The sequence below is a fragment of the Cucurbita maxima genome, unplaced genomic scaffold, assembly GCF_002738345.1.
Source record: "Cucurbita maxima cultivar Rimu unplaced genomic scaffold, Cmax_1.0 Cma_Scf00003, whole genome shotgun sequence".
Classification (NCBI taxonomy): Eukaryota; Viridiplantae; Streptophyta; class Magnoliopsida; order Cucurbitales; family Cucurbitaceae; genus Cucurbita; species Cucurbita maxima.
The window spans coordinates 1,347,626-1,368,445 of record NW_019272019.1 but is presented as its reverse complement, the minus strand read 5'-3'; the positions used below and the strand labels follow the sequence as shown (position 1 = coordinate 1,368,445).

The 20,820-nt window shown below is 37.3% G+C and overlaps 2 protein-coding genes across 4 annotated transcripts; both read left to right on the top strand.

Annotated features, from left to right (window-relative positions):
• The first annotated feature begins 5,004 nt into the window (after positions 1 to 5,004).
• On the top strand, positions 5,005 to 8,761 carry LOC111473898 (transcription factor VIP1-like). The gene is made up of 4 exons (XM_023119244.1): positions 5,005 to 5,664; positions 5,745 to 5,877; positions 7,876 to 7,960; positions 8,177 to 8,761. Exons 1-4 carry the CDS (start codon positions 5,090 to 5,092, stop codon positions 8,446 to 8,448), a joined length of 1,065 nt encoding a protein of 354 aa, XP_022975012.1. The 5' UTR covers positions 5,005 to 5,089; the 3' UTR covers positions 8,449 to 8,761.
• Positions 8,762 to 10,567: 1,806 nt separating this feature from the next.
• On the top strand, positions 10,568 to 19,613 carry LOC111473762 (factor of DNA methylation 1-like). Of its 3 annotated transcripts, XR_002715769.1 has the most exons (10): positions 10,568 to 10,688; positions 11,440 to 12,331; positions 12,608 to 12,789; positions 13,051 to 13,140; positions 13,253 to 13,540; positions 13,746 to 13,961; positions 16,813 to 17,082; positions 18,807 to 18,951; positions 19,185 to 19,263; positions 19,478 to 19,613. XR_002715769.1 is itself a non-coding variant. In XM_023119173.1 (8 exons), exons 2-7 carry the CDS (start codon positions 11,440 to 11,442, stop codon positions 17,041 to 17,043), a joined length of 1,899 nt encoding a protein of 632 aa, XP_022974941.1. In that variant the 5' UTR covers positions 10,568 to 10,688; the 3' UTR covers positions 17,044 to 17,082; positions 18,807 to 19,110. The 3 variants fall into 3 exon arrangements, 1 of the variants encoding a protein (XP_022974941.1); XR_002715768.1 differs by having other exon boundaries at positions 19,185 to 19,485; XM_023119173.1 differs by lacking the exons at positions 19,185 to 19,263; positions 19,478 to 19,613 and having other exon boundaries at positions 18,807 to 19,110.
• Positions 19,614 to 20,820: the final 1,207 nt, after the last annotated feature.

Here is a 20,820-nt window from a genome sequence, read left to right as displayed (position 1 = left end):
CCGATAATGTAAAGAAGGTACATACCTATCTGGTACTCTGATGGCTCTAGATGATCTTTTCAACACCTACTCAAGTGTCATTTGCTCTGCTTCTGGTTCCTTAGCAACAGTCTCAGGAGTTTCTTGAGTATCTGCTACAACATCACTAGATAAATCTTTCAGCAACTCAACCTCAACTCTCACTTGCTTCACCTCTAGTTCCTTAGCAACAGTCTCAGGAGTTTCTTGAGTATCCACTACCACATCACTCTTTGAATTGTTTTGCAACTCAACCTCAACTCCCACTTGTTTTGTTGTCCTGGTATGTTTCTTCAATTCTCTAGCGGTCTTTGTGAAGCTAACTCGCTTTTGTTTGCTCATAACGCAGTTCTCACAAGAACTCATATCAACAGATTTCAGACCTTCCAAAACTTCTTCCGCAACCGACATCTTCATTCCTTTAACGCTCATATGTCCAAGTCTATTGTGTCATATACTTGAATTTGAAGCACTTCAGCAACAGCAACTCTGTTCATACACCCTACAGTGGTGTATAAAGTTCCAAATTTTGTGCCACGTGCTACCACCATAGCACCCTTCACAATCTTCCACAAACTCTTACCAAACTTTGTTGCATAACTTGTGCTATCCAACTGACCAATAGAGATCAGGTTCTTCTTGAAACTAGGAATATATTTGACGTCCTTTAATGTTCACTGATTTCCTGCTGGACTTTTTATGCAAACATCCCCTTTTCCTTCAATCTTCAAATCTTTGTTGTTGGCAAGATACACCTTCTCAAAATTTCCAGACTTGAAACTTTGAAACAGCTCTTTATTTGGAGACGAATGAAAAGACGCACTTGAATCCAAAATCCAAGATTCAATCGAACTGTCCACGCTGAGGATTAGAGCATCCCCAATGTCTTCTGTTAAATGTATAACATCATCGTCATCCTCTGATTTGTGATTCTGCTTCCTCTTTGTACAATCTGTCTGAAAGTGACATTTTTCTCCACAACTCCAACACTTTACATTTGGTTTATTTGAAGATTTTTCTCGGTTCCTTGATTTTGATCGCCCATGTTTGTTTGAGCTCTTTGATTTACTTCTTCCCCTTCGGTTAACATTGAGAGCATTGCCTGACAAATCTCCAATTTCTCGTTTGCGAATACTTTCGCTGAGAACTACATCTCAAATTTCATCAAACTTCAGTTTATCAGATCCTTGAGAACTTCTGATTGCGGCAACAACAGTGTCCCATGACTCGGGTAAAGATGACACCAAAATCAACGCTTTAATTTCATCCTTGAAATTAATTTTCACCAAGCTCAGTTGACTTACGATCATATTGAATTCATTTATATGATCAGCAACGGGTCCACCTTCAGATATTTGTAGATTAAACAGTCTCCGCATCAAATACACCTTGTTCATAGCCGACGGTTTCTCGTACATATTCGACAGCGCCTTCAACAAATCTGACGTTGACTTCTCCTTGATAATATTGAACGCCACGTTTTTGGACAACATCAACCGGATCAACCCTAAGGCCTGACGATCCTTGAGCTTCTACTACTCCGTGGTCATAGTATCCGACTTCACCCCCAACAGGGGTTCGTGAAGACCTTTCTGGTACAGACAATCTTCAATCTGCATCTTCTAGAAACTAAAATCGGATCCATCAAACTTTTCAATTCCAATCTTTGAAATTTCCATCTTCACAGATCAATTCCAATCTTTGAAATTTCCATCTTCACAGATCGTGGTGAATTTCGCCTTGCTCTGATACCAATTGTTAGCTCTGAAAGAAATTGTTAGGATCGCTCAACAACGCACACACTTGATCAAGATGAACACAAAGAATAGGAGAGAGAAAAACAAGGGGAATATTGGCTAAAGATTTTATATTGATGATTTGAGGTATTGTACAGAACAGAAATGGAAAAAGTACATCTTGAGAGCACTACAATATATATGTTTTTAATTTACTAAATATAGTTTTCAAAGATTTAAACTACTAGATATAATCTACCAAATATATCTTTATCAAATATTTACCAAATATCTACCATATATATCTCTATCAAATCCGAGATATCTTCCAAATATATCTCTACCAGATCTAGCATCAGGCTCCATATCCCAACAGATTGTGACGTCCCACATTCGTTAGGGAAGAGAACAAAACATTTATAAGGGTGTGGAAACCTGAAAGGAAAAGTCTAAAAGAAAACAAGATATATATATTATATGTATGAAAATAGTTTAGTAAAATATAATAGTTCTCATTTTTTTAAAAAGTCAAAAAGTATTCAAAAGGCTCTCCATCAGCAAGATATACCTTTCATGTTTTGTTCCCCTCTCTAGAATCGATGTGGGATTTAATAATCCATCCCCCTTGGGGCCTAACGTCATCGTTGGCACATCGCCAGATGTTTGGCTCTGATACAATTTGTAGGGGCCCAAGCCCATCAGTAAAAGATACTATCCTCTTTGGACATTCCCTTGTGGGCTTCCCCTCAAAGTTCTAAAACGCGTTTACTAGAGAGAGGCTTTCACACTCTTACAAAGAATGTTAATGTTTCATTCCCTTTCCAACCGATGTAAGATCTCATAGCAACGTTCATGATTTACCGAAAAGATCTCAAAACCAAAATTCTTTTCCATCAGTAAATTTTGATTCAATAGCAGCCAATTCGTTCGTCAACAAATCAAAATCGTTTATGAGTAGCAACATATATAGTTGTCAAAGCCATACAAATAGTCCCATCACCTTCTTGTCCAACTTTGTCCATTCTACTTCTCCCCATGTCATTAGGGTTTCCTTCCAAGTCCGATAACTCTCTGATGAGAGTTGCATGAACCAAGAAGAGATTAGGGTGCATGAATGAGAGTGGAATTCACGTTCACCTAGGTTAGTACGCTTTCAGTAAACTGAGCATACTAGAATCATGAGCGGTGATTAGAGGTCTAGACTTGAGTGCACTCAAAGGTTGATTTAGCCTTGAGGAGCTAACTCTAAATGTCTTGAAAATGTTAGGTGAGATTTGAACTGTCTAGACGCGCTACAAGCATACTAACCACCAGGCACCTAAAATTTTTTAAGAGAACTTACGAAACAGCTAACAACAACAACAATATCCTTTAAGGAATCGTCACTGTGCATAGAAATGAGTCAAGACCTGTAAACCCGTTTTAAGAGAGGACGATGGACTACATGAGTAGGCAATGTAAAGAATTACCATTGTGTGTAGAAACGGATCAAGACCCACATACCCACTTTGAGAGGGGACGAGGGACTACATGAGTAGGTAACATAAGGAACAAGTACTGAATGTAGAACAAACTTGCCTTGAGAGAGGACAAGAGGCTACACAAGTAGATGATATAAGGAAAAGTACTACAATCATATGTGGTATCGGTCAAGAGATTTCTAAACTAGGCCTAAACTTCTTAGTACCCTTCAAAAAACCTATGGTAACCTGCTAAGATAAGAATGCAATAAGAGCCTACAAGTGTTGCATTTTTATTTTATTTGTGTTTTCATTTTTTTGTTGCGGTCCGGATTTCAAAGCCTTGAAAATCGAGTTGTGACACATTTAGAAATTCAACATTCACATCGCACATGAGTAGAAGATTCTACTTAATGAGCTGGGAAAAGTCAATGTGTATGGCGTCGCACAATCAATTAGAAGTTGTCGTGTGTCCTATTTGACCTAATCGACCTAGAATTCAGAAAAAGAGAGGACTATAAAAGGTAACACCCGTCAAATTGAAGAGACCTAATCGAGAGGAGAAAAAACTATAATTTTTTTTTATTATCCTTGATGTTTGTCTTACGAATTCGCTGATGTAAAATTACCAAATTTTCATCAACTCTTGCATTGATTTACGACCCAAAAAGCTCTAATACACTTTATTACTTTGTCTCTACTCGGGGCCAAGGTCTCTCAATGCAACATCTCATCTCATCTTGTCATCTTGATCTCCATCGACATGATCCATATGTCTTGATGTCATCCCGAGTCTTGGGGTGTTATCGACTATCGTAATTCGTTCAGTCATGCCATCGAGAACAGGCCTGCATATCGCTCATCTCATCGAGACTTCCCAAACATCCATCCATCCATCCGAGTTCTATCGAGGCATTGACCTTCCCATGCTCATGTCGTGTCATTTATGGATACCGTGCCGGATAGCGGGTGTATGTAGCAACCTCCAACACACGGGTTAGGGGGCAATATCGACATACTCATGGCGCCTGGTAGTGTCCTTGAAAAACCCATTTCAAAGGAAGTTGCCCAAGACACTCGTCTCGGCACATTCGCTTACATTGTGACACATATATGTGCCATATGGTAGCTCACTTAGGCCACAAGTCCCAGGGGTGGTATTATTCTCTAGATAGATTACTCATATACTACATGAGTATAAAATTGATTTAACATCTTCTTCACGTACTCTTTTCACGATAATGTCAATATACTATCTTTTTTCGAGAATCAAATTCTTTAGATAACTGAGCATTTATCTTTGTAGGATTGTATCCTCGATCAAAACACATCGAAATGAATAATCAACACAGAATGAAACACGTACAAAACACAATATGACATTGTATGACTATCACATCAATGATTTGAACGTGATGCTCAATATTTAGCTTTGAACAAGTCTGAGTTTTTTGACTCACATTATTTATATTTCTTGTTTATTTGCATCCGTTGTCAACAAACCAGAAATATAAAAGATTTATCCAACCCAACCGGGAGCTATTTTAACTAAAAAGAAATATTTTGTAGAACACCTTTAAATTTATAAATAAAAACAAAAAGTTTGGAAGAAATTATTATTTGAAGATTGAAATTCAAGCCATGGCACGAAATCCAATTCCTCGATACTTATTTTTCCTTTTTGTTTGTTGATTTTAGTGCAAATTTTTCTCTTCAAGAACACATTACACATCAAATCCAAAACAGGAACCTAATTAATTTAATGCTTAGTTTCTCCTAAAATCTCAATTATTTATATAATTTGAGTGTCGATTAGAGTACGCTGTTCATAAATATTTTTATAGTAACTTCGATCACAAATCCACAGCAAAGATTATGCTGAAGGACCCTAATTTCTCGTCGGCGAAGCCACCGTTGGCGGCGGCGGCGATGGACATCGAACAGATGCCGGAGAATCCTTACCGTGGTTCTCACCACCGACGCTCTCACTCCGACACTTCCTTTCGCTTCCCGAACCTCGACGAACTTCTCTTCTTTGACCCTTCAGAGCTCGACCTCTCGATGCTCTCTTCCCCTTCTTCTCCTCCTTCTTGTGGTGCTGCGATGGTTGTCGATTCGTCTGATTCCAAGTTTTCCGATGATGCCGTTCGCCCTAAGCCGGAGCCGATTGTCTCCGGATCGTTCGGTGGTCACTTGCGGAGCTTGTCCGTGGACTCTGACTTCTTACAGAATCTGGACCTTGGCGGTGATAGTGGGGAGATCGATTCTTTGGCGACAAAAACTCCAGTGAGTGAACATCGGCCAGTTCGTCATCGACATAGCCTGTCCATGGATGGTTCTTCGTCTTCGTTGGAGGCGAATTCAAGCCTAGCGATTGATGGAGTGAAGAAGGCGATGGACCCGGAGAGACTTGCGGAGTTAGCCCTAATTGACCCGAAAAGGGCTAAAAGGTTAACATCCACTTCCTTTTTTATGTGTAATTTGACTGAACTTGAAATTGATAACCTTAATCAATGGATTTTGAATGTAGGATTCTTGCGAACAGACAATCTGCAGCTCGATCGAAAGAGAGGAAGATGCGGTACGCGAATGAGCTGGAGAGAAAGGTTCAGACACTGCAGTCTGAAGCTACCACTCTGTCTGCGCAGGTGACGATTCTTCAGGTATGAATTCTATTGCACATTCATAGAGAATTGGAAGTTTTGTTGTACAGAAACCTTAATTGATTAGCTTGGTTATGAAATGTTTAGAAATTAGATCAATATGGCTGCTCTAGTTGAAGAGATTTCTTGGAGAAAACATTCAGGCTACAAGTGAGTTTGAGGTGTCGCATGAAAATGGAACAATAGTGTGACAAATCAAGCAGTGAACCCACGGCTGGCAGATATTGTTCTCTATGGGCTTTCCCTTCAAGATTTTTAAAACAAGTCTACTAGGTAGAGATTTTCACACTCTTATAAGAAATGTTTTGTTCCCTTCTCCAACAGATATGGGATTTTACCATCCATCCCCCTTAGGGCCTAGCGTCCTCGCTGACACCGCCCGGTGTCTGACTCTGATACCATCTGTAATAACTCAAACCCACTGCTAGCAAATATTGTCCTCTTTGAGCATTTCCTTCAAGGTTTTTAAAGAGAGGTTTCACACGCTTATAAGAAATGTTTTGTTCCCCTCTCTAACAGATGTGGGATTTCACAATCCATCCCCCTTAGGGCCTAGCGTTCTCGCTAGCACATCGCCTAGTGTCTGATTCTGATACCATTTGTAACAACCCAAACCTACCGCTAGTAGATATTGTCCTCTTTGGGCTTTCCCTCAAGGTTCTTAAAATGTGTCTACTAGAGAGAGGTTTCCACACCCTTATAAGAAATGTTTTGTTTCCCTCTCCAACCGATGTGTGATCTCACAAACAGCTCATTTTATAGGTAGAGACCTCATGCATGTTATGTCAGTTCGAAAGTTGAAGAAATGGACTGATAAAATGCAATAAAGTTGAGAAATCTTCTTGGATTCGTGGAAATTCATGAGGTTAGATCATGTTAAAGCATCACTCAATCTAAAAGCTTAACTTTATAGATAATGATTTTTAGTCTTTCATATATAGTTTTAACACTCACCTCAATTGTGGGTTTGGAAAATTAGATAGGTAGATAGATTTCTTAGGATATTATGTTATGGTAGAAGGAGAAGTAGATTTAAATCTACAACTTATGAAGGAAGCTTCTTGTGCTTGAATGCTTGACTTGCAAGTACTAGAACAAAGAACTCCGGAATGTTGATTTACTTTGCAATATAAAATTTTAAATTTAGTAGATCGGATATGTAGATTGAATCTTCTATGCATATTCTTAACACTTTCCTCTCGTTTACTATTAAGAGCAATTCAGGAGAAAATGATATTGATAGGATTGGAACACAAGACTTTTTTGCTCTCATATGATAAAAATCCTCTATGAGATCCCACGTCGGTTGGAGAGGGGAACGGAACATTTTTTATAAGAGTGTGGAAACTTCTCCCTATAAGACGCGTTTGAAAACCGTGAGGCTAACGGCGATACATAACAGGTCAAAGCGGACAATATCTGTTAGCGGCAGGGTTGGGTTTTTACCAGTGGTATCAAAGCCAAACACCAGGTAATGTGTCAGTGAGGACACTGGACCCTGTAGATTGTGAGGTCCTACATCGGTTGGAGAGGGGAACAAAACATTCCTTGTAAGAGTGTGGAAACTTCTTCCTATAAGTAACAGGTCAAAGCGGACAATCTTTGTTAACGGTGGACTTGGGTTGTAACAGAAATTCTGGTTTCATCCATCAATGCAAGTTCTGGATCAATGGCATCCATAACGTGGACTTCCTCATGACACAGTTTCTTGCTACATAATTAAAACTTCAAATCATACTATTGTGAGATCCCACCTTGATTGGAGAGGAGAATGAGTGCCCAGCGAGACGCTGGGCCCCGAAGTATTCTTTATAAAGGTGTGGAAACTTCTCCCTAAGGAGAAACCCGAAAGGGAAAGCCCAAAGAGGATAATCCACTTTTGACTTTTAAAAGTTGTTTCCCTTTTGTAAATTGTATTCATCAATGAAATTCTTGTTTCTTCTATAATAATCATAATTAAGAAGAAAACTCTTATATGATGAATTTCGCGTTATGCAGAGAGATACTTCTGGATTAACGGTGGAAAATAAGGAACTCAAACTTCGGTTACAGGCTATGGAGCAACAAGCTCAGCTTCGAGATGGTATGCGTGTGGCAACCGCCTTTCTATGTCGCCTTTCACTTCTATTATAGCACTTTTTAGTATGAAAAGAGTACAAACAAGCAAAAGAAAGAAGGAAAATATTGATGGTTCTAGAGTTTAGCTGGATGTGTTGTTTCTTCTAGTTTTCTTCCAGTTAGAGGGTAGGTTCATTCCACATACACAAGGATTCATATGATTCTTTTCCATGGTCCACAGCTTTGAGTGAAGCTTTGAAGGAAGAAGTTCAACGGCTTAGAATAGCTGCAAGCCAGGTCGCATCAGTCAATGGAAATCCTTTCATCCGACCTCTGCAATATCCATCGCCCCGTCCACCTCTACACCATTTTAGTAGCTCGCACGCCCAGCAACCGGGTCAACAGCAGCAGCCACCGTCCATCCTGGCCATAAACCAGCAGCAATCAGATCCGAAATGGACAAACTCATCTCAGCTTCACAGTCATAGTCCGGATGGCCAAGCAAAACCTTAGAACATGTCTGTACATATAATATTATCAAGCAAAAGAGGGTAATGGTTCTTTATAATAATATTCTTGTACATTATTCATATATACATCTTCTATGCATGAGAAGTTCGTCGACGACCTATCACCGTTACAGATGTTGTATTTGTAGAATTGCTTTGAGGTACGATTGGACGATCTCATACACAACGGTGGCTCGTGTTCACCGTAAGTTCTACTAGTGCCCCTTTCTTCATGGCATTGTATTCCATTGTAATGTTGATGTTACTGTTGTTGCTTGGTTTCTGTATGAAAAATAAACTTACTGTTGCTTATTTAATTATGGGTCCATATGAAGAAGGATGACAGAACTGAATTTTTACCCAAAAAAGAGTTGATAACAAGATGATTGCCAGAATATAATCATATTGAGAAGAATAATATCTTGCTCGAGATAATGGATTGAATGAGATATAAGAATCCCGAACATGAGTTTTGTTCATTGATAAGAGTTAAATTACAAATTTAATCTTTAAACTTTGAGATTTGTGTCTAACTTTAACTTTTCAATTTTTCAATTTTGTATTCAACAGATCGTATGTTTTATGTTGAGCTTGAAGCTGTGCTACACCGACATGCATGTTCTTGGGCATGTCCAAAGGAGCTTGCTTAAGACTAACCGAGATGTATGTCGAAATGAGCTTGCTTAAGACTAACGGAGATGTATGTCCAAATGAGCTTGCTTAAGGCTAACGGAGATGTATGTCCAAATGAGCTTGCTTAAGACTAACCGAGATGTATGACCAAATGAGCTTGCTTAATACTAACTGAGATGTATGTCCAAATGAGCTTGCTTAAGGCTAACGGAGATGTATGTCCAAATGAGCTTGCTTAAGGCTAACTGAGATGTATGTCCAAATGAGCTTGCTTAAGGCTAACCGAGATGTATGTCCAAATGAGCTTGCTTAAGGCTAACCGAGATGTATGTCCAAATGAGCTTGCTTAAGGCTAACCGAGATGTATGTCCAAATGGGCTTGCTTAAGACTAACTGAGATGTATGTCCAAATGAGCTTGCTTAAGGCTAACTGAGATGTATGTCAAGACTAACCGAGATGTATGTCCAAATGAGCTTGCTGAAGGTTAACCTTGCAATTCAAATCGATATCAATTCAAATACTATTTTTAGTTGTTTACTTTTAGTCTAGATTTTTAAAATACCCTCGAACTTTAAAAAGTTTCAAGTGTCTTGTTACATAGTATCATCATAGTTCATGATTAAGGATTAGTTGTCAAAACTCTTACCGTTCCTACATAGTATCATGTTCCTATCAAACATAACTTAGATAATCAAGAGTGATGTAGTAATTTAACCTATTCGTGGATCTCTATCATGCTCACAATTCAAACAATTTTTTTTAGATAATAAACATTTTAAAGCATCAAAAATCGCGCATACGGCCTATTTCTACAACTATCATATTTTTCAAAAGTGAATTCCATCTTAAATCCTTTGCATAATCAATATCTACATCATTCTCATCGTGATTTCAAGCGTTAATCCTTTAAAATTTTAAGTAAGCCATAAAATAGAAAAAATGTTATAAAAATAGGCCAAATTATGCAAAATCTGTCAAATTAATTCTATAGGATCGAACCAACTAGTCCAACCGAACCAAATCGAATTGGTCACCTCTTACCTCGAGCTTTAGTCAGCCACATGTTCGATGCTTTCCTCATTTTCGAACTTTCAAATACAATCTGGAATCATTGTTCTTACTTAAATTCTAAGCATTATCTCATTTTTTTGTCTTAACAACTCTCGACGTCTTCACCAAAGTTGCAGAGCTCTCGAACCTAAAAATCAAACAAAACTATTAACAGAAAAATGGACCAAAAACCAAGAAACTTCAAAAAAAATTTAAAATATTAATGATAAAAATAAATGAAAATATCCATTTAGATTTCAATTAAAAAATAAGTTGAATTATATATTATACCATTTAAATAGAATTCAGAAAAAAAAATATTAATATACTTAATTCTAAACAATTATATTTGATTTATTTTAATTACCATTTTCATAATTTATTTATTTATTTATTTATTTATTTATTAAACATTAATAGTCCCTCATCAAACCAGAGTTAATTAGGTTCCCACTGTCTCTCTGGTACCACAGCGAAGAAGAAAGAACACTCTTTTCTCTCTCTATCGCTCTCTCTCTCTCTGGCTTTCGAAGATCTTCAAATTGTAATCAAGAACAAAAGTAAGTTCTCCTTTGGAATTCATTCACTATTTCTTGCCTTTTTTAATTTTTTCTTTCCACTAGCTTAGGGATTCGTGCTGCACTCTGGCCGAACATTCATCAACGTTGCTTGATTTCGCACTTGTTTTCCAGGCGATTTTTCACGCACCAAATGTTGATCGCCTCTTTTTCCTTCCTGTTAAACTAAGGAATTCATTAGTTTATTTCTATAAACAGAAATTCGGTATTTCGACAGTCTCTAAACATGCAGCCAGGGTTTTGATTTCGAAATTTTGGTGGTTGAAGTTCCATGGCTTTGGATGAAAGTCCCACACAACTAATTTAGGGAATGATCATGAGTTTATAATCAAGGAATACTATCTCTATTGGGATGAGACCTTTTGGGGAATTTCTGCCATGAGAGCTTATGGTCAAAGTGGACAATATCATACAATTATGGAGAGTCATGTTCATCTAACACATGGGGTTCTTTTCTTAGGATGAAAAAAGAAACTAGTGCAAAATTTGCGGTCGAGGGGGAACGATCGGGAATTTTTGTGCTGTGATCAGTTGTTGATCAACAATTTTTTGTTTTTTACTGATTGATTCTGGTTGTTTTCCTTGTATTTCATTCTATTATCAATTTTTGTTGTATGTTGACATGTAGATGGATGTATCATGATGTCTGGCTTCGTTTCCTTGAATGCTTAGCTAGTGATGTATAATTCTGCCGCTTTTGTTTAACCATTCTCATAATGATTTGCTTATTTAGATGGACAACAGCAGTGAAGAAGAGTCAGATTTTAGTGAATCAGAGATCAATGACTATGTGGATAAACCATATGAACAGCTGAGGACTGGGAGGCTTGTTGTAAAAACAGCAAATGGAATTCTTAGATGCCCGTTTTGCATGGGCAAGAAGAAACAAGACTACAAATATAAGGATTTACTCCAGCATGCTTCTGGAGTGAGTAAAGGTTCTAAAAACAGGAATGCTAAACAGAAGGCGAACCATCTTGCTTTAGCAAAATTTCTGCAGAATGAGCTAGCTTCTGAAGCAGACCAAGCACCACGTCCAGCTGCACCTACTCCTATTAGTCAGGATTCTGAGAAAGAGCTTTATGTATGGCCTTGGATGGGTGTCATAGTCAATATATTGGTAGGGGAGGACCGAAAGTCGGTCTGTGATTCAGGATACTGGATGAAAAAATTTGCTAAATATAGACCCTTAAATGTTTGTATTTTTTGGAATGATAATGAACCAAGAGCTCAGGCAATAGTTGAATTCAACAATGATTGGAATGGTTTTGTAAATGCAACGGACTTTGAAAAATTGTTTGAGACCAACAATCATAGTAAAAAGAATTGGAAAGCTGAAACAAATTTGAGCTTGAATATTTTTGGTTGGTGCGCACGGGCTGATGATTATAATTCAAATGAGCCGATAGGAGAGTTTCTTCGACAAAGAGGGAAATTGAGGACTGTCTCAGACATTGTGAATGAAGCAACTCAAAGTAGAAATACTGTTGTGGAGAATCTGACCCATGAAATTGATTTGACTAATGAAAATTTGGATGAACTGCAATACAAGTACAATGAGAAGACAATGTCTTTAAGTAGGATGCTTGAAGAGAAAGACCAGCTTCACCATGCTTTTGTTGAAGGTTGTTCTTTTTTGTTTGTGTGCGGGAGCATATATGCATGAATGTTTATCTCATATTCTCGTATATTTTGCTCGAATATACTATAACTCTAATATGCAAACAATGGTATGAAGGAATATTCAGTTTCCGTAATTAAAATTGCAACGGATCATCTCTGAACCACCCTCATAAAGATGATGACCATATGTGCTCAACATTTACGATCTCCTTAGTGTGTATTTATATTGCATCACTAATATGCTATTTGATGTTTATGATTTGTCTTATTTTGTTCAGAAACTAGAAAGACACAAAGACTTGCACGCGACAATGTTAGAAGAATATTAGAAGAACAAGAAAAACTGCACCAAGAATTGGAGACGAAGAAAAAGAAACTTGATTCCTGGAGTAAGCAATTGAACAAACGTGAAGCATTGACTGAAATCGAGAGACAAAAGCTTGATGAAGAGAAGAAAAAGGTGATATGAGGCATCCTGTGTTCACTTTAAGAAAATTGAAAATCACTTGCTTTTCCTGCAGTTTCTATGTTCGTATCGTCCTGGTTGCCAACTTACGTCTTTACCCTATTATTGTTTACTTCATATTTCATACAATGTTCTCTTACATTTAAGATGTGGGGTCTAGTAAGCATAAAAAAGCTTAAACGTATATCTATTTTATCTTTACCCTATTATACAATGTCATGGTTTATAATCATTTTCATTTTTTTCTTGTCCTAGAATGATATGAGGAACAATTCGCTCCAATTAGCTTCTTTGGAACAGAGAAGGGCTGATGAAAATGTTTTACGCCTTGTTGAAGAGCAGAAGGTTTGTTTATTGTTAGTGATTCTAATGCATTTGGTGTAACGGTATGTATTATATTAGTTTCTGTTTTATTTGCCCATTTAGAAGCAATGATTTGATAACTTTTATCATTCAGAGAGAAAAAGAAGAGGCTTTAAGCAAGATTCTTCAGTTAGAAAAGCAGCTGGATGCCAAGCAGAAGCTGGAAATGGAAATTCAAGAATTGAAAGGGAAACTACAGGTTATGAAGCATCTTGAGGATCAAGATGATGTAGGAGTGCAACAGAAGATGAAAGAAATGGATGATGATTTGAATCAAAAGGTTGAAGATTTGAATGATTTGCATGAGTTGTATCGAACTCTAGTTGCTAAGGAGCGTGAAAGCAATGATGAGTTACAAGACGCCCGTAAAGAATTGATAAGTGTAATGTTCTTTCCTATTCTCTACTTTCTACATCCTAAACCTTACTAAGTTGCCATGGACAAACACTAGGAAAGAAAGACCCTTCTATTACTTATGATTTTCTCTTGGTTCTCCAATTCTTTCGTAATAGAAAGAAAAGATATATAACATACAATTATGATGACATATACTACTTTCTCATCAACCAATGATTTTTTCTGTGCAGGGATTGCAAGATCAATCGTCAAATGTCCGTGTTAATATTGGAATAAAGAGAATGGGGGATATTGATATTAAACCATTCCAGAATACTTGCAAACAGAAATTTTCTCCGGATGAGGCAATGATCCAAGCCTCCACTTTATGCTCCTTGTGGCAGGATAATTTGACTGATCCAAATTGGCATCCATTTAAAGTTGTTACTATCGACGGGGATTCCCAGGTAACCCTTAATGTCTTTCTCATCATCCGTGAAGAAGTAACCTATATCTCTTTTAGTGGCTAAAAACTGGTTAGAGATTTTGTATAGTTTGGGGGATGGTATGGAAAGAACAAGAAGAAAATACAGTAAGATACTCCCAAGTAACTTGAAATAGTTAGACGCACCTCTTTTCTCCATATTCAAGACTAAACCGCCACACTTTGGCTCCTTCCCCTAATGCACTATCGCACTAGTCAAACAAATAGTCTCTTAACAGACTTTCAATAAACTGCCTTTCTAACTACCATATTACCCCTTGCTGTCTAGTCCTATCAGATTGAGGCTAGTATTTCAATATAGCAGATGGATGAATCCAAACTTGCCACAAATTTGCCACTTGAAGAAAACAGGCCATGTCTTTCTGCTGAAACGACAATACATAATAAACACGATTTGTATTTTACACACTTTATAAATAAATAACATTGATGACTTGAAACCCAAAGAGTGTTGAGAATTGTTGGAAGGGAGTCCCACATTGGCTAATTTAGGGAATGATCATAGATTTATAAGTAAGGAATACATCTCCATTGGTATGAGGCCTTTTGGGGAAGCCCAAAGTAAAGCCATGAGAATTTATGCTAAAAGTGGACAATATCAATTCCTAACAAAGAGGACATCTACATTGAATTCTTTCCATTGTGTAATGACTCTGGAGACGAGCTGTCCAATGAAATACTTATACCCTTTCAGCACATGTTTCTTTTGAAATGTCAGTGCACAAATGACCATCCAAGTTGTTTCACCTTTTAACAAATTACGGGAGAAGGATCTGATTGAAAAGCAACCATTTGACCCCAACAGCTAAAGCAAACCCTTCAACAACTTTACCAATTCCAACAACTTTAACTTGCTCTCCTCCCTTTTTTAAGATCCTTCTAGTTGTAAGATTCCAGCTCGTTGTTCTTTAATCCCGCCTTACGTCTACTGATTGGAACTTCCTTCCTCCAGCCCTTATGAATTAGGATATTTGAATACCAATAACACTTGACCCACCCATACAGCTTCCAAAAACCTGGGTTTCAAAACATATCCAACTTTCACTCGAGAAAATTTTGAAACATCTTCTGTTTCATTATATTCCCGCAAAGACATCTTCCTCCACCAAACTTCCTTCCGCTAAAACCCGTCCCTCTTTCTTCCCATTGATACTATAATTGCCTTATACCAAAGCTAATCAGATTGAGCAAGAGATATCCATAGCAATTTTGTCAACTAAGCTTTATTCCCTTTTTTCAAATTATTGTTCCCTGCTGTAACCGTTGATCAGAGCTTCCACCTACCTCGGCATTGGAAAAATAGACATGAAATAAGTTGGAATGTTTTCTTGCAAGCTACACCAACTGACACAAAGTCGATCTCTACCTCTTGACAGAAAACTTTTCCATATTTCCAATTTTCTGCTCAGTATCTAAATTACTGCATTCCAAAAACCATCTCCATAGTTTACTCCTTAACAGCATATGGCCAAATATGTCATTGGTAAGAACATGCACAACTTTCGTTTTTCAAATTGAAGAATTGTTGATAACACACACCTGAGTCCTTTTCTTTAGGGTCCTTGTGGGCATCGTTCACTAGGCCTTTTTGTAATTATGAGTAAGTATGAGCTTGATTTTGTTCTTTTATATTAAAGTCATTTTGTAGCTAGCGGAACTTCCATTTTTTCTTGTGTTTATTATTATTTTTCTTGTGTGTGTGTGTGTGTCTGTGCCCTTGTGTATTCATTATTCATTTTTTTCTCAATAAAAGTGAGATTTCTTACCCAAAAAAAAAAATAATAATAATAATAATAAATAACACACACCCGAGTCTTTTTTGAAATTCAACTTCAAACTCAAACAAACTTACAATTCTCAACACAGCACTAGTCCATCTGAGTTTTCTAGCGCATTTATGTTGTGGGTCGGTGTATGGATTTTATACCATTTCTGCTTGTTGTTTTGTGATGTCCCACATTGGTTGGGGAGGAGAACAAATCACCATTTATAAGGGTGTGGAAACCTTCCCCTAGCAGACGCGTTTTAAAGCCTTGAGGGGAAGCCCAAAAGGGAAAGCCCAAAGAGGACAATATCTGCTAGCGGTGGATCTGGGTTGTTACATGTTTGCTTGCTTACCACCATCCAGATCTGATGACTATATGTAAGAGAGTATCTGTTTTTTAAGGTTCTCGGTGGAGGCTTTAGGGTCCTTGCCAAAAGGGACCAGGTTCTTGCCAAGTATGCCCTGTGGTCATAATGGCTATTTGTTAGAATGTGACTTACCAAAGTGTGCTTTAGAGCTTCGCTTTTTTTATTTCATAGGTTTCGTTATGTATGGCACAATCTGTCTGCATTCATCTGTCTCTTTTTTTTTTAATCGATTATTCTATCAAGTCTGATCTATGGTTATTTTAGTGTGAATCTTGCCTTCACACTTTTGCTGCTCTTCGAGCCAAGTTTGAGTCTTGAATACACTTTTCAAATTCTATCAATCACTTTCATGGCCTGGACAAACCAACTCCTGGGTACTTACCTTGAAAGCATGCCAAACAGACTTGGAGATTATCCAGATAGTACCAGAACAAACAGTACCTTGAAGCTACAGATCTCTAATAAATGGGCTTATTTTCATATGGAAATAAGTTATTTCTGCACTTCTTTTTCATTGTATGAAATATCTTATGATTATTTGATTAGTCTTGGTAGACATTATAGCTGGTAAATTGTTCCAGTGATGTTTTCCACATAGTTCTTTTGTTGTAGTAGTATTTTCATTCCATCTTCTGGATTGACTAGTTGAAAATTATATTATTAACTACGTGATGCAACAGGAAAATATTGACGAGGATGATGAGAAACTGAAAGGTCTCAAGCAGGAATGGGGTGATGAGATATACAATGCCGTTGTTGTTGCCCTTAAAGAAATGAATGAATATAATCCAAGTGGTCGTTATTCTGTACCTGAATTATGGAACTTTAAGGAAGGAAGGAAAGCTACTTTGAAGGAGGTCATCAGCTATATTGTTAAGAGTATCAAGTCACTTAAGCGAAAGAGAACATGAGAGGAAGATCCCAGAAGGGAAAGAGAACGCTAGAGGAAGGTATTATCTTACCTTTTTTTTCTGTTACATAAAGAGTTCAAATTTTAAATTTCCTTATGTTTTCAAGCAGAGGCTTTATTCGTTCTGTCAATCCTTTTTTTGTGTCCAATGTATATAGGTCAAGTTGCATATACGTTGGCTAGTCTCATTAAACAATTACATGCCCTCACAATATTTTGTGTTTGAGAACTTGTAGGTTAGAATTATGGATGATTACCATAATTGAGTTTAATTGTCTTTTTTACTTTTGAGCTGATGTCTGAGGATTATACCCTGGTCAATTTTTTGCTGATTTATATTGATTTTTTTTAAATGAAAAATCTATCCTGAAAACATCTGAATTTTTAATCAGCTGAATTGATGCCTCGGTTTATAATTGCCTTTAGTTTTTCCACTATAGAAAAGAAGAAATGAAGGTGTAAGTCTTTACTCTAATTTGAAAATCGCTTGACTGGGTCAGTTTGAACAGTCTCTCTTGATGATTTCAGACCTTTGGCTTAGAATAGCGATGATTACACACACTATTATTAAGGAGGTGCTTTTGAGTTTGCTTTTTCGGGAGAATAACTTCTTTTGTTGAAAACTATTTTTTTTTTCCCTATGTTGTGGGAGCTTAGAAACAATAAGATTTTTGGAAATATGGAGATGTCGTGTGTCGAGATTTGGGGAGGTAGTGAGGCTCAACGCCTCCTTGTGGACATCGGTCACTATGCTTTTTTCAATTATGTTCTTATTTTTATTTTGTTGGATTGGGGTGTCTTTGTAGTTTGTTGGAGTATCCCTTTTTTGTTGGGCTGGTTCTTTTTGCATGTTATTGTACTTCGTACATTTATCTTAGTGGAAACTCGTTTTCTTACCAAAAAAGAAAAAATTGTTTGACAGACAGTCAAGCTTACAGATCCAAATCAGAAAATAGTTTTTCCACTGTACTATGCTTGGCTTTTGTACTAGGAAAACTGTGGGATCGAAAAGGTTGAAACTCTGAGACAAAAAGGAAATGGGTCAAGGTTCTATCAGCATGCTACACATACATGCGCTTGGGATTTGGTGACGTGAGATCTCACATCGGTTATAAAGGTGTGGAAACCTTTCCCTAGCAGACGTGTTTTAAAAACCTTGAGGGGAAGCCTGAAAGGGAAAGCCCAAAGAGGACAATATTTGCTGGCGGTGGGCTTGGGCCGCTGCATAAGGTATCAAAGCTAGACACCGGGCGATTTGCCAATGAGGAGGCTGAGGCCCGGGGGTGGACATGAGACGATATGCCAGCAAGGACGCTGGGCTCCGAAAGGAGGTGGATTTGGTGGGGTCCCACATTGATTGGAGAAAGGAACGAGCCAACGAGTATGCTGGGCCTTGAAGGGGGGTGGATTGTGAGATCCCACGTCGGTTGGGGAGGTGAACGAAACATCCTTTATAAGGGTGTGGAAACCTCTTTCTATTGAGGGGAAGACCGAAAGAGAAAGTCCAAAGAGGACAATATCCACTAGTGGTGGGCTTGTAATAGAGAAAGTCCAAAAAGGACAATATCCACTAGTGGTGGGCTTGGACTATTACAATGATGTACTTATTGTTATTGAATTTATGAATTTTCATCAGCTTGACTACCGTCACATGATATACATCCTGCTACAACGAGATCAAGTTCTTTTTGTCTAGTTTTATAATGCCAATCGTTCTAGAAACTTGTACTCATTTATTTTACTGATTAATCTTCATATTAACAGGTGAAGAATTCGATGTGAATTGCTAGGCCTTATTGCTTGCAACTTATCCAGTGGGACCTTTTTCCTGTGGTGAATTGAACAAACAACTCCTATCCGCGAGGCAAATTCATCATCTTGACTTTTGTTTGTAGTATGTAGTTCAGAGGTAAAGGACTACCAGGGAAGAAATAACACAGACCTTTACTCTTGACATCTTATATTTGGGTGATATTATGCGTTCCTCCTCTCATTTAATGTTATGTTCAGCCATAATCCATTGTATTAAAATCTAACTCCAAAAAATGAAGTATTTCTAGATGAACTACTCGTGAGTGTTCTGTTCTTTCTCAACGCCTTAATTATACAGGGCTCCACCATATTTCATTTCATTTCTTTCAGGTATCTCAAAGTAGATAGGAGCAGGCTGCCTGGTGGCAAAATTCCAACTCTCAATGCGTTCAACAGCTTTACTTCAAAGGTCAGCTCATAATGTATGGCTTCAAATTAGATAAGAACATAAAATTTTGCCCATTATGAAATGTTTCTGTTCTTTCAACATTAGTTCCAAATGGGCTTATCAACTTTCCCTAGTTGCTTGTTCTTGTTGAAATTGTTGATGGCGAGTACATCCTGTTTTATCATTGCCTTGCTATATGCTCTACATTTTTCAGCTAAAGTTTAATTAATTTCAGCATTTCTACGTTGTGTTGAGTGTCATTGCTGCTGAAGTTGAAGTTGTCTAAACTCCACGCCATGGAAATCAATATGAATCTCTTGTTGTTGTGTAGGCAGTCCAGATGGTCAAATAGGCTTTCATTATCTTTCAGATACTTTTGTCAAAAAAAGTTATTGAATTATTGTTTTATTAGTAAATGGAATGTTGTTTGACTCGTGTAACCTAATCTACTTATTAGCACGGACAAAATTCATTTCTTCCCGAGTGAATTGTTATGGAATCAATCTAAGGGAAAGCTTTGGAACGGATTAATTTGATAATCAATATCAAGAGTAAAGAAAAACTTGTTTCTAAACTTGTGATTCGAATCACTTCACAATAGGTTTGATCAATATGATCAATATTACTTGAATAACTCTATTATGTAAGTTCTAAACACAAGAATTTGCAACTTTCAATAAAACTAAAATAGAAACTATTCTTTTCAATTCCAAAATGTGAGGTTTATGAGGGAAGAAAAGATACTTTATATAGTCTTTGACAATCTTAACAAATGTGAATTAAATACACATATAACCTTATTAGCTAATGATTAGCTAACTGTGGATAACTCTCTTATTAAAAACTAGTTTAGATAACAAACCAATAATAAAATATAATTAAAATAATACAATCCAAGAAACATGCTATGTAGTAATGAAATTTAGACTAGTTTCATATATTCAATTATGAGTTCATTAAAGGCAAATTATGCATTTTGCACAACAGGTAGGGAAAGATTCTAACAACTTCTAGAACTTTCTTTGATGAGCTCACCTTAACTTGAATATAACTGACTAAAGCTTGTTAATAACTTTTTGGCTCTCGTCCTTATAATTGAACTAGTTATATGCAGTAAGTCGTTGCTGCTGCCTTTTGCTTACATTCCCATCTAACACCAATTTCAAAATCTCAAATCTTGCTTTCAAAATTCCCTTTCGAAATCTCTCTACCCCCATTTTCTAAAACTTTATTCTTGACCTGAGGCTAGAAGCTTGAGCATAGGCCGCTTGGCCGTAGGCAACGCAAGAACAAATAGGCTTAACTTACTTGTTGCTTAGAAGTAAGTGTCGCACAATTGCAAGTCCACTGCCTTCAAAGTGCGATTGGACAAGTAATTGAATCTTGAGGTATGAAAATTCCTTAGTCGTGGTTCATGATAGAATGGTATAGTTACTATACGAAAATTTGAGTTTGTAGCAAATAGGATAAAGCTCTAATGAGATATTTTTTTTTTTCCTTTTATGGAGACAAGGCTAGAAAACTTTGGTGGGATAGTGGTTGGCGGAAATTGATACATTTAGTGTTGTCATATCCCAG